General features: G+C 37.4%; 1 protein-coding gene across 18 annotated transcripts in view; it reads right to left on the bottom strand.

Moving 5' to 3' along the window:
• LOC126354708 (MAP kinase-activating death domain protein) overlaps positions 1 to 14,050 on the bottom strand; it is a 684,767-nt gene that overhangs the window by 122,485 nt on the left and 548,232 nt on the right. For all 18 annotated transcript variants that reach the window (XM_050004532.1, XM_050004534.1, XM_050004547.1 and 15 more), the window contains one exon: positions 9,282 to 9,554. In XM_050004532.1, coding sequence (XP_049860489.1) covers positions 9,282 to 9,554 — 273 coding nt within the window. The remainder of the gene's footprint in view (positions 1 to 9,281; positions 9,555 to 14,050) is intronic.

Raw genomic sequence — 14,050 nt, 5'->3', positions numbered from 1 at the left:
TATTCATATGCAGTAGTCCTTTGGAATTGAAAGAGGAAATGGAGACATGGAAATTTCGAAAAATATTTCCTTTCCTATTTTTAGTAGTCAAAGAGGCATTTTTTACAACATTAATATTAAATCTCAATAATTCCTTGCTTTGCCCTGCTGGCTCATCTATGAACATTGGTATTCTGTGGTGCACTTTCCAAAAACATTGAAATTTCAAAATGTTCTTAAACTGGTCTTATTTTATTTTATTATTTCTATGACTACATTTTCTTAGTCTGTGTTAAACATTTTTGATTTGGATTAAAAATTAAAATTAATTCATCACACGAGTCTATGACAAATGACAGTGGAGACGGATAATTAAAAGATTCAAAAACACTGTGACGATTGCGTCTACAATCTTGGAACAAGGTAGCAAAGTAAGATACATTGGAACTTCACTGAACAGGAGAATTTAAAGCAATTTGGGGTGGATATTGAATAACAAATGTAAACAGTGGTACATAGAAACTTTGTCTGTGTCAGTACCAGTTCATTACACATTCTTTGTGTGTGTGTGTGTGTGTGTGTGTGTGTGTAAACTTGCAAATACACTCCATAAATAACTCATCCCTAAATAATGTATTTTTTGCCATGGATTAAAGAGATTATATCATACGGGGTTATTTGATGCTACAACTGCTGTTTGTGTAGCATGAGGTATGGTTTATTTATGTTGGGATGATTTGTCTAGGTATGAGTCATAAAGGTCCAATGCACTGGTTTTCACAGGGCCCTCTGAATGATTCTAAAGAAGAACTAATCAACAAAATTGTTAAAACAGAGTATATCACAGCAGCAAAGATTAATGTTTTGCAAAAATAACAGATATTGTCATTTGAAGCAAAAAAAAGGTTGCAAGGTCGTGTGCTCTATTATGAATATTTCTGAAACAAACCATATCTTAAATATATTTTTCTACTACATATGTCACTTCTAATTGGCGGGGGGGAGGGGGGGGGGGTAAGCCTGGTCTGCTGCACAGGAGCTTACATACCATGGACATTCGCATTAATGGAAAACAAGGTACACTTTCCTTTCAATGAATAGAGTTAAACTGGCCTACCTGTTCAAAGAGGCACCAACTACACTGCCAAAGATTTTGAGAGAGGAGAAGGAAGGAATAACAATCCAGCCACCCATCAACCACATCAAGATGAAGCAAAATGCTTGACTTGCTCAGGAAGACACATTCATTTTCCTGCGGGATACAGAGAAGACTTACCACGCTCTGCTCTCGCCAAGGGGGCTCCTGTAGCGACTACTACACACTGACACTACAATCAAAATGTGCGACAGTCACTTGCGTTGATGTTTGTGCGTGAGAGCAAAATGAAGGAAGAAGAGTGCCATCGTTATGCTGAGCGTTTGCACCGCTAGGGGTGCGGTGATTCGCCTGTAGTGGTGTGCCACATTTGCTCTAGAATAGCAGAGCAACTACCTATTTTTACTCTTTTTGGAGAGTTTGTGTGACTCTTGTTGTTATTGTAACACTTGTACACTACTGTGAATCTGGAGAGTTAATAAATCTGTTTGAAGTTCCATCTCGTCTTTCATTGTACAAAAGATCAAGTGCAGGATTTTCTCACATAGTTATACCTCCCATCAGTAACAATGATGCTTTGAACAATATCACTCTGAGTAAACAGTGATTTGTTGTTATTGAAATGATTTCATTGGGAAAACAAGATACATGTTATCATGTAACAGCTGAGATTCAAATTATGTGAAGTAATGAGTGGTACTTTTGGAATGGACAATGTTTCACATGTGCTTGATGCAAGTGTTCATTTGTTCTCAGACTGCGCAGCATCATGTAACACTACAATATGACATTTGGCTGTAAAATTATTAAAATTTGAGGAAATGTCAGTGGTGATATCATGTTTTGTGAATGCCCACAGGCATGCAAGTCCCTCTCTCTCTCTCAGTTATGGTGTACTGCCCCTCTCACTTATAGAGTCCTGCTTGCAAATGCAATGGTTTTCATATTATCAGGATCAGCCTCATCCACTTGGTACAGGTGTGCACCCAATGAAAAATTTGCTTTTGCACATGCCAAGTACAACTCTTTATTCAAGTCTTGATGTGAAAGTAATTGTGTATTACACAGTTGTTGTTTAATCTCTTCAAACTACCATTGCCATTCCTCAATCCACTGCAGAAGCTACCGGAGACAGTGAGAAAGAGCTCTTAAAACAGTATTGGCCCATACAAAAGCCAGAAGGTGTGTGAAACAATCTACACCAAAGCAGAAGATTCTATAGAGGATTATTATGAAAGGAACCTGTATTTAGATCAACCAATCAAAACAGAGGCAATAGCATCTTTGATTGTATGTAAATTCTTGATAACAGTTCGGGAAAGTTGCTGACATTTCTGAAGAATGATTGAGAAGGACATATTCTGAGGCACCAAGGGATCACGAATTTAGTACTGGAGGGCAGCGTGGAGGGTAAAGATCGTAGAGGGAGACCAAGAGATGAATACACTGAACAGATTCAGAAGGGTGTAGGTTGCAATAGGTACTGGGAGATGAAGAAGCCTGCACAGGATAGAGTAGCATGGAGAGCTGCATCAAACCAGCCTCTGGACTGAAGACCACAACAACAACAAAGTCAGCTTGGGACAAATAGATAAGTTGTATGAATCCTGAAGAAGCAAAAAATCCAAATATGATAGAGGGCTATATGGAAGCAGTAAGAGGAATGCTGGTACACAATTAATGGCCATCGACTGGATAAAGAGAACAACAGAAAATTTGAATGTGTTTTCTAGGTCACAGAGACTACTGCGGACAGCATGTTGGTTATGGACACCAGAGCACGGTTCGCACAACTACACAGTAAGTTTAGTCAGCTGACAGGGAAAAGAATGTAAGCAACACTGGCATGCTGTGGCATGATGGGAACAAGGAAAGCTAAATCTCAGATTCCTGAGGCAATCAAATCAAGAACAGATAATATAGGACCAGTGGTTAGGTCAACATGCAAGACTGAAGATACAGCTGCCTCAACTGATAAACGGATGCAGGAAAATAATGAAATGCCTGATGAGACCATACAGCCTATAACAGAAGCAGATATTTTTGGAACCAGGGAAGATGTTTAGTTTGACTCTAGTAGAAAAGTCAATGCTGTGCCGCAGAAGCTGTATATGAAATGGTTAGAGCACGAAAAAAGGACACCAAACTTACCATGGAATGGAATATGTATTATACTTTCTGCAGGTGCAAAAATCAAGATAATTAAAGAGAAAATCTTAATTACAATGAGGCTTTATGATGAAGATTATGATGTATAGGTACTTGTGGTGTCTGTGTTAGCAGTAGCCTTAGTATTAGGTGTTGACTGTTTGATGGACCACAAAGCTCATTTGACATTTTTGTAGAAGTGTAAATGAAAGGAAAGGAAGCTGTCATTGATTTTAAAGGGAGACCTGATATTAGGGAAATGGGAAGAGTCACTGTGTTATATTGTTTGTACAATTTGCAGTTAGCACTGCAGAAAACTGTAGAGGCAGATTCTGCAGCATTATGTAAGAAGCAATGGAGATAGAAAGGCAAGGCAGACAAAGAAGATCTTGAACTTGTAATTGATAGAAAATACAAATCACATAACATCAAAACTGGGAAACAGCTGATGGAGATTTGAAGAAGGCATCAGCAGGTTTTTCTCAAGTGAGCCAGAAGTAATAAAGAAGGCTGAATATAAGTTTCAAGTGAGAGAATGTGAAGCCTATTTTGAACCACCATGTGCAATCCCATAGTCAAAATGTGAAACAATAGAAGAGGAGATTCAGAAGATGTTACAGATGGGAATTACTGAACAGTCAACCAGAGAGTATAATAGCTGATTATTTATGGTAGAAACGCAACATCAGAAGTGTACTGGATGCATGTCCAGTGAACAAGGTAACAACTGCATAGTGGGAAAGACCCAAACTTTTAGAAGAATTACTCCAGAAGTTTATGGAGTGAAGGTGTTTAGTAGTATGAATGACATGTGGTCAGGATACTGGAAGATGCTCCTGCACAGGGATTCCAGGTAGTGCACAGCCTTGTTGTATGGAGGCAGTAGCTGTCAGTGCTGCATATTACCGTTTGGTCTAAAAATTTCTACCTCAGTATTTTTTAAGTCCATTAATCAAGGTGACCACATGAGTATGTGATATTATAATTACAAACTAGACTTTGGAGCAACATGTGACAATAACTGAAGAGGCACTTGTATATTTTGAATAGGCAGCTGTAACTGCAAATTTAGAGAAATTGGAATTAGGAAAAGATGAAATTAAGTTTCTGGAACACTTTATCAATGCACAGGGAACCTAGTTGGATGACTTAAAACTGCAAGCAACTAAGCATTTTCCAGTATCTCATTGTAAAAATCAGCTTAGAGTATTTCTTGGACTATCTGGATGTTCAGTTACTTACCAACCCTCATCTGATGAACTAATTAAAAAACAACGTGTTACAGCAATGGACTGAGGAATGTCAATGGGGATTTGAAGAAATTAAATGACAACTGTGTAATCTGCAAACACTTTCACACACAGACTTGAATAAAGAGTTGTACTTGGCCTGTGACAGACCGGATTTTTGATTGGGTGTACATCGGTAGCAAGTAGATGAGGTTCATCATGACTTAGTGGGAGCAGTAATACACCACAACTGAGAGACAGCACGTGTGATCGTGGGGGACTCACAAAATTTAGATATTATTTAACAGGTTGTGTTTCTAAGTGGTAATGGACCATAAGACATTGTCTTTTTTGCACAAACACAAACTATATCATGACTGCTTCACCAGATGTACATATTCCCTGCAAGAATACCAATTCAGTGTTATTTACTAACCTGTAAACAAAAATGCCATACTAGATGTACTTTTGAGCAAGACATCAAGTACTGAGGCTAAGGAATTGTGGAGTAATTTGTTCAAAGGAGTACAATATGAATCAGGTGTGACAATATTACCTAAGAATATTCAAGGGAAACAAAATGAGGATCCGGCATTGAAGAGTGTTAAGGTGAAGAATGTTGAAGATTAGATGGATAGATCACATAACTAATGAGGAGGTACTGAATAGAATTGGGGAGAAGGGGAATATGTGGCACAACTTGACTAGAAGTAGGATTAGGTTGGTAGGACATGTTCTGAGGCATCAAGGCAATCACCAATTTAGTGTTGGAGGGCAGCGTGGAGGGTAAAAATCATAGAGGGAGATGAAGAGATGAATACACCAAGCAGATTCAGAAAGATGTAGGTTGCATTAGGTACTTCGAGATGAAGATGCTTGCCCAGGATAGGGTAGCACAGAGAGCTGCATCAAACCAGTCTCTGGACTGAAGACCACAACAACAACAACAACAACAACAACAACGTGAAGTACATTGTGCAGGGTAAGAGACATTGAGGAAATACTATTTGATTCATCATTATGATTTTCAGTAACGCTCATTTTGGTCCAGACAAAAGTTGTATATTTTTTTAATGAAAAGAAAGATTTGTAAGAATCTCTGCATGTGTGGTGAATGAAGAAATACAGAAGTTTCATCATGAGCACAAGAGACTAGTATTGTATTATAGGCATTCAGTGTCAGAATACTGCCGAGTTGGAAGCCATGAAATCTGGTAAACATGAGAGTAAACATCATGTGGAGACCATCAAGCCCTATCATTGTGAAGAGACTAATACGATCATAGTTTCTAACTACTATGTAGTGTAACATAATTTAGTGACGCATGTGACTCTGTGGATAGCTATCTTTGTGCACTCACGGTTATATATTAAAATGTAAGAGCATTTTGTGTGTTTAGACCTATGAAATGAGTACACTAAAAAAAGAGTGAAACTTTTTGTAGTACTGATAAGTGGTATTATCCTACATAATCCAACAATCTGCTATGGTCTGTATACATATGGTACTAAAATTTGTTTCATGTACTTATTTTTGCTCTGAAGTAGCAAGATGGTTCAAGTTTCCATTTTGTAACTAAAGTCTCACAACATGTTTCCACGTTGGAGTGTTTTTCCCTGACATAGATATTACTTACTTTTTTATTGTATGAGCACAATATCTGTGATGTTCAAGGGTTCACTGACAATTCCTCTTAGCTACTCAATTTCATTTGCACTGCTTAAATTAGCTGAGTACAGTGTAAGGACTACTGCTGCTGGACATAAGCTAAATGTATGATTTACAGGCCAGGAGTAGGTCAGTACTGATGGGGCACAGCCACATTGTTTCATGTATGCTATAGATGGAGGACCATAAGGTGAAGAGGACAGTCTGATGAATGGGTACTGTGGTTGTCATATGCTGTAACAGCATCTGTAGCCTGCAACTGTGAGTGGGCAGTGCCATAATGCAACAGCCCCTCCCCAATTATCTGTCTAATGAGCATTGCAAAGGTGCAGTACTATGAATTACGAACATTTTTCTTGTGAGGGAGGACTGTCAAGCTGATGTGAGAGTGCATGATTTTTTTTTTAGGTATATTCGGTGGTGTATAACATGACTGCATCCTTTGTAGTGCTTATGTAAGCATTTTATTTTTTAAGGACTTAAGGACTTAAATAATGCTGTGCTTTCTTATATATGCTATCTTTTGTCTTTGTGATGTAAAAACTGATCATATTATGATTTATGTTTTGTTTTAACCTTCATGATATTACTATGTGGTCATTATCTAGTTAGATCTGTATCTGTGAGATGGACTAAATCCCCCTTCCCTCTGAAATAACCTCTATCGGAGGGACCTTATTTCTTGCTTTTACCAATTCTCTTCCAGAATCCAAAAACATTTCTGTGCGAGAATGTAAGCACAGTGTTGTATCACTCCCTTACCTGCTTGCCTAATATTTATTTATTTTATTTCGAGTATGGCATTTAAGTACATAATAATACTATCACAGAGAGCTTGTTTCTTGCTTTTCCTGGTTCTTTTCTAGAATTTGAAAACATTTCTATGCAGGAATGTAAGCATACTGTAGTATCTCTACCTTATCCACATGCCTACATCAATAATCACCTCTCTGTGAAGTGCAGAGCACAATTGATGAGAGGCATTTTTGGCTTCCGTAATGTGTATGTGCTTTAGTGCTGACAGTTTGCTTGCAGAACACAAATTACAATATTTTGTTGGAGTAATTAAAGTTTTTACCATGGAAGTTGTGTACTTTGCATCAGTGTTGATTGCTCACTTTTGGTGATTTATTTGAGAATTTACAATTCCAAAACTATGTGATAAATTCCAAGAAAACAGTAAACTGCATCATGATGGTTACAGAACAAGTAATGTGGACTTGATTAGATCTGATTGAACATTCTAACACATCAGGCAAAACCTCACGAGCATAGATACCTTTTGTTCAGACTTCATACTGCTAAATCCTGAAACTGCGTTGTCACAAATAGTCATGAGTACGCTTGTGAAAATAATAAGTAATGGCACTAGAATGGATGATGGTAATTGCAAGATTTGTGCTGCCAGTCTAATTTGAACAGTAGTTTTCTGTGTTTGTGTTCCAAGTATTTGAACTGAGTGATTAATGTTTCAACAACAGACTTCAATATACTTTAACTACACCGCTGAAGTGCCAATAAATGATCTCAAAGATAATATGTTAAATCAGTGTAAACAGTGCAGCTTACTTTATGGTCATTGTACAATGTATTTTAATATCTATCAGTTGCTCATATCTGTCATTGTGTGGGTAGTTTCCCAGCCTGTGATAACTGATAGCATTACAGGTTTCTACCTTTAGCTGGCAGAGGGAGAAGCAAAAGGACAACTGCCACAGGGAAACTAGGTACTTTGGATTTACAAGTGTGATCGTAAAACATTCAATCCTTGTACCTGTACTTATGAAACTTTGTGCAGCATTTGTGAATGAGAGACCAAAAATTATAGTTATTTTGATGCCTGGCTGTGTTACAATGTGGACACAACCAAGAAAATTGACATAAATATATAAAGTTATAAGGTCGAATTTCGTGATAGTGGTGCATTAGGGAAGATGCTTAGAATATCAACCAAACAGCTAGTAAACTGATCTACAATTATTGACAAATTAATCCATGCAGATCTGAATAGACTGTGGCAAGGCAATTAGTCTAAGACTATCAGAAAAAGTAACGTGTACAATATCTTTGTTTTCTAAACTCATGTTTTCTTTGTGTACTTGGTTTTCCACAGTGTCCAACATAGCGAGTATCTTCTTGTTAGTGTTGCATGTATTCAGTTCACAGTTTAATACGGTGTGTGGTTTTAATATTGTTCACACTTCATCGCAGACTAGCATTCCCAAAAGTAGTGTCCCTAAAGAAGGGGATGTGAGTATCTTCTTTTTAGTGTTGCATGTATTCATTTCACAGTTTAATACAGTGTGTGGTCTTAATATTGTTCACACTTCATCGCAGACTAGCATCCCCAAAAGTGGTGTCCCTAAAGAAGGCGATGTGCAACAAACAACACATCACACACGGGGATACTCAGCTGGCCACTATGGATGCCACTCCTGTTAAACAATTCAGAGGAAGCAATTTCTTTTCCTCAAATGCCAACAAATGTTGGACAAGTGCTGGGTCACTACATGATTTGCAGCCCATTGACAATTCATTGATTAGCTGCATTGCATCCACTGAATGAGAATGAAGTTTCAGTAAACTGTTACAATTTCTAAGTAATTATAAAAATATATTCTGGGTTGGACACAAAAAAATATGGCAAGCCTATCCATACATCTTTTAATTTCACATTTACAATTTTATCATAGTATCATTGTTGATTTAACCAAAAAAGGACTAATAGTTCCATAAATGCTGCCAATTGCTGATGCATTAAAATTAATTTACAGCTATTTTTGTCTTAACTCATAATTTTTACTGAACGCACATGCTTATAATGTGAGAAAACTTTTAACAGTGAAAGGCAAAGACATCTGAGACAATAAAACAGAACACCATCTAATAGAATAAAATTACTGTAATAACTGAGATAAGACTTTAACTTATACTGTATGTATACAACATGAAAATGTATTTTATAATAATCAGAGGGAATACAGTCTACATTGGAAAGCCTTTGAGAAGTGACTGCAGTAAGTCAGTAGCGCATTGCTTCCATATCCAAACTATGGGATCCTACAAGTCTGTGTGTTAAGATTTCACAATTAATATTTATTTAAAATGCAGGAACCTACATTTTAATATTAAATACTGTATTGTTTGAGTTTCTACTAACCTTTTTTGTATAATATTTATGCAACTGTGTCTGACCACCATTTCGTCTCCAAAGGCACAGCACCTTGTTTTTTGGGCTGTATGTCATGTTAACAAGCCGTTCGAACCACCACCGCTCAACAATTGTACCATTCACAGAACGCAAGACAAGTCCATCTTCACGAACTTCAAGGAACAGTAAATCACCAGAAGGATCTACACCTGCATGAACTGTAAAGCTTTGTCGGTGCATCTGTCTGGAGCCCAGTGGCTTCAGATCAATGTCATTGCCATGCTGTAAAAGTAATATTGAGAAAAGTGCTTCAGCTCTGTATGTTCAATATGCTCATATCACACATTTCTTGCATGTTTGTAATGTTAAGTTCTATCTATTTACAAGGTTGTACAAAGACTTAATTATTTTATTTTAACAATAACTCAACTTAATTTTCTTATAAAATGTAAAATAATTTGTCAAGCAGATAGCATTTTAATTTGGTTATAGTAAATTTTATTATCTGTTCAACTCTACAGATCACAGTATAAAGGTTCAGAGCTTTTTATCTCTGCACGATCACCCCATTCTGTAATGGATGAGTAATTTATAGTATGAGTCATTTTTCCTTTCACTGTTATGCCTATATGATGGTTTCTTTATTTCTTTAGATGATTCCACATGCCATAAGGAGGACATTGTATAGTGGTGCTGTCAGAATGCCAAATTAATTTCAAGAACTTTAAGTAGGAACACTATGTATTTTGATTTAATGTTTTTGTGCAATAAATGCTTTCTTTTTCAATGTAGAGTTGGCCCAAAAGATTGTGTACTATGATATTATGGGCAAAAAAAAGTTTTTTTCATTTACATGTCCAAAATCTGTTCTTACTCATGACACAAAATTAGAGAACCTGAGTATTTCAGACACTGCATAACTAATTTTCGGTTCAACTTTCATCAACGGCCACACTTGAAAATTTTGTAGTCTCCTTCTCACTCATGAGTTTTCTTTTAGGGTATTTGTTAATGCAAAAAGTGAGGCACCAAATCATGTGGAGAATGAAATAGAATGCTCTGTTTTTAATCAAAGTTGAGTGATACTCAGTTTCAAAGAAACAGTTCACTGTTTTCGAAGAAAATAAAAAAGAATTTTTATGTCTATCACATCATCCTCTAAAATGATAAAAACGTGCTGAAGCCAACTTGTCTCCCAAAACATGTGACAGTATCTTGACTGTTCACAACATATACAAGTGCCAGTATATAATTCATATGGTCTCTGGGACTCCTTACACATAGGAAGGTGCCTTTAGCAGAAAATTTTTGCAAAATACATGAAGACTTACAAATGATTACTGCTGTGTGCAGGAGCTGGCATCTGACTCTCAAGATAATGCAACGCAAAGCCCATAACCAGATAAAAAAAGTATGATATTCTTTAAATGTGCCAACATAAGTAAGCCATTAGAGTCAATGAAATCAGTTAAATATGCAAGGGGCATGGCAGCATGTTCATTGTCCAGGAGTCACCAGCAGGTATCCTTAGTGCGCACAGTGATGAAGAGAAAAACAATGTTCTGTGCTACATGTCATCTTACTCAAACTGTATGTAAATCAAAGAACGATGTTTAACATGGACCAAATCAATAAGACAGTTCACCTGCTAAGACACTGACTTCATGTTCAGGAGGATGGAGTTTGCTCTGTCCAGCCATCCTGGTTAAGGTTTTCTGTGGTTTTCCTAAATAATTTCAGCCAAATGCTGGGACGGTTCCTTTATCGAGGCCATGGCCAACCACCTGTCCTATCCCCATAAAAAAGGGTACCCCCCCCCTCTCTCTCTCTTTCTCTCTCTCTCTCTCTCTCTCTCTCTCTCTCTCTCTCTCTCTCTCTCTCTCTGTGTGTGTGTGTGTGTGTGTGTGTGTGTGTGTGTGTGTGTGTGTGTGTGTGTATTCTGAGTTTTTGATTTTGATTTTGATCGTATTACCATCACAGTTCCTATATTACTGTGGGATGATGCTTGGATGAATAAGCAAGCAAATAAATTTATCAGTTTTCTTTATTAATACAAACAGGAATTTGACACAGTTTGCTGAGACTTGTGTTTTTGCAAAGCTTGATTTCAAATTGTGGTAGGAAAGTCCTTGACGAAAATAGATACTGTAGAATTAAAGGAGACCATTCACCAAAAGAAGAGGCACTTAGTTATCGATAGGTACACAAGAGAAAAAAATATGTTAGTTTTCAGAGTTGTCCTTAGACAAATTAGAGTTAAATATGCAAACACACATGCGCTTCTGCACACGCCTCGCCTTGCCAAGTATGAAAACATCCAACTTAGAGATTTTCCTGAAAAACAATATTCTGTCAGTTTTTGGAGCAGCAGGTCATGATTTACAGTGTTGAAGGCTTTACTAAGTCCACAAAAGATGCCCAATGTGCACATTCTGTAACATAGATCTCAGCTTACTTTCATGACCATTTACTGCATGGGCTGTGCAGCAGCCTTTTCTGAAACCATACTGACTGTGTAAAAGAATGTTGTGGGATAAATTATAATTTCACATATTACTGAAAAAATGGGTAACAATGAGATAGGCCTATAGCTTCCCATTTCATCTTCTTTGCCCTTTATACAAATTGGCTGAACTTTAGCATATTTCAATCAATCTGGGAAACACCCTTCTTCAAAAGACTAATTGATTATGAGAGAAAGTGAATCTGCAATACAAGGTGTACAACTCTGCTTCCTCCCTTTGCCGATAGATGGTTACAACAGTAAGTAGCGGTCGAAAGAAACAGATCACAGACGTTAGGCAGTTAGCTTGGACCTTGGTCAACAGAACCTCATTCAAACATCAGTTGATTTGTGTCTGCATCATAAAGTTGTTCTTGATTTAAAATGTTAGTTTACAAGCCTAATTCTTGTCATTTGCAGGAGGTGGTACTGTTTTGTTCCAATATGAAGAAAACAGCAGCTGAGTCTCATCAGATACTCTGAAGTACATATGGTAAGGATGTTATTAGTGAAAGAATGTGTCATGATTGGTTCCAACATTTCAAGAACGGTGATTTTTACGTTGTAGGCAAGCATAGTGGTGGAAGAGAGAATGTTGTCAAAGATGCAGAATTGGAGACATTGCTGAGTGGAGACCCATGTCAAACTCAAGAAGAATTGGCCTGATTAGTGGGAGTGACACAGAAAGCCATTTCAAAACATCTCAAGGCTATGGGCACGATTCAGAAATAAGGAACTTGGGTCCCATGTGAGCTGAAACCAAGATATGTTGAAGGACGTTTGTGTGTTTGTGAACAGTTGCTTCAGAGGCAAAAACGGAAAGGATATCTGCATTGCATTGTAACCAGGGACAAAAAATGGGTTCATTATGATAACCCTAAATGCAGAAAATCTTGTGGATATCCCGGCCATGATTCCACACTGATGGCCATACCGAATATTCATGCGTCCAAAATCGTGCTCTGCATTTGGTGGGACCAGCTCAGTGTCGGGTACTATGAGGTGTTAAAACCAAGTGAAACAATCACAGGTACTCATTATTAAATGAAATTAATGCATTTGAGCAGAGCATCAAAAGACAAATGGCCGAAATACAGCAAGAGGCATGGTAAAGTTATTTTGCAGCATGACAATGCTCAACCCCGCAAGAGGTCAAAAAGTACTTGGAAACATTAAAATGGGAAGTCCTACTCCACCTGCCATATTCTCCAGACTTTGCCCCCTCTGACTATCACCTGTTTAGATCAATGGTGCAGGGCCTGGCTGTCCAGCATTTCCAGTCTCATGAAGAAGTCACATATTGGATCGATTCGTGGATCGCTTCAAAAGATGAACAATTTTTTCAGTGCAGGATTTGTAGACTGCCCAAAAGATGGGAGAAAGTAGTGGCTAGTGATGGAAAATAAATACTTTGAATGATACATGTGTAACCAATTTGTTTCATTAAAGCCTCAAATGTTGGTGAAAAATCGGCAGAAGCAAAGTTGTACACTTTGTATTATAACAGAATATTTTTATTATCCCAGTGGGAATCTCATCCCAACCCATTGGGTTAAAATTTTTTTTGGGACATTCTACTTTTGGTATCATCAGAGCTGGAAATATGGAAAAAACTTAAAACCAGAGGAACTTCTCTCTGACATACTAGGATTTGTACTTGGTAGTAAGCAGTCACCAATTTTATTGCAACTAATGAAGAAGTCATTGAAGGATTCACAAATGGTGCTGGGATTGTAACAGCTCTACCATTTATCATTAATTTAGAGGGGCATTTTCTGTCCATTTCACTACCAACTTCACTTCTTGTGATAGGATATTTGCAGTGGTGTCAGAATTAAACTGGGGTAAAACTGTAGAAACTAAGTTCAGCATTTATGTGTTTGCTTTGATAATTCCAGTTTCAATCACTGTCTTGTCCATGAGTGTCTGGACACTAGCTTTGGTACCACTTACAGTCTTTCAAGATGAGCACAAATTATTATCGTTTTGAGAGACATCCTGCAATAATATTCTGCCATAGTAGTCATTGAAAGCTTCGTGCATTGCCCCTTCACAGCCAAATGCATTTCATTTAGCATCTCCCTATCTGTAACCCTATGCTTTGTTTTACACCTTTTATGCACTAGTCTTTGTTTCTTTAGTAGTCTCCTTATAGTAACTATATACCATGGAGGGTCCCTCCTATCATGAACTGTTCTACTAGATAGTTACCTAGTTAGTGAAAGGTGTAATTTAGCAGTCTCAAATCTCTTATTGGAATGTGTGATACACAGCT

Source organism: Schistocerca gregaria, chromosome 3, assembly GCF_023897955.1.
Source record: "Schistocerca gregaria isolate iqSchGreg1 chromosome 3, iqSchGreg1.2, whole genome shotgun sequence".
Classification (NCBI taxonomy): Eukaryota; Metazoa; Arthropoda; class Insecta; order Orthoptera; family Acrididae; genus Schistocerca; species Schistocerca gregaria.
The sequence above is the reverse complement of the archived record's forward strand: the minus strand, read 5'-3'. Positions and strand labels throughout refer to the sequence as shown.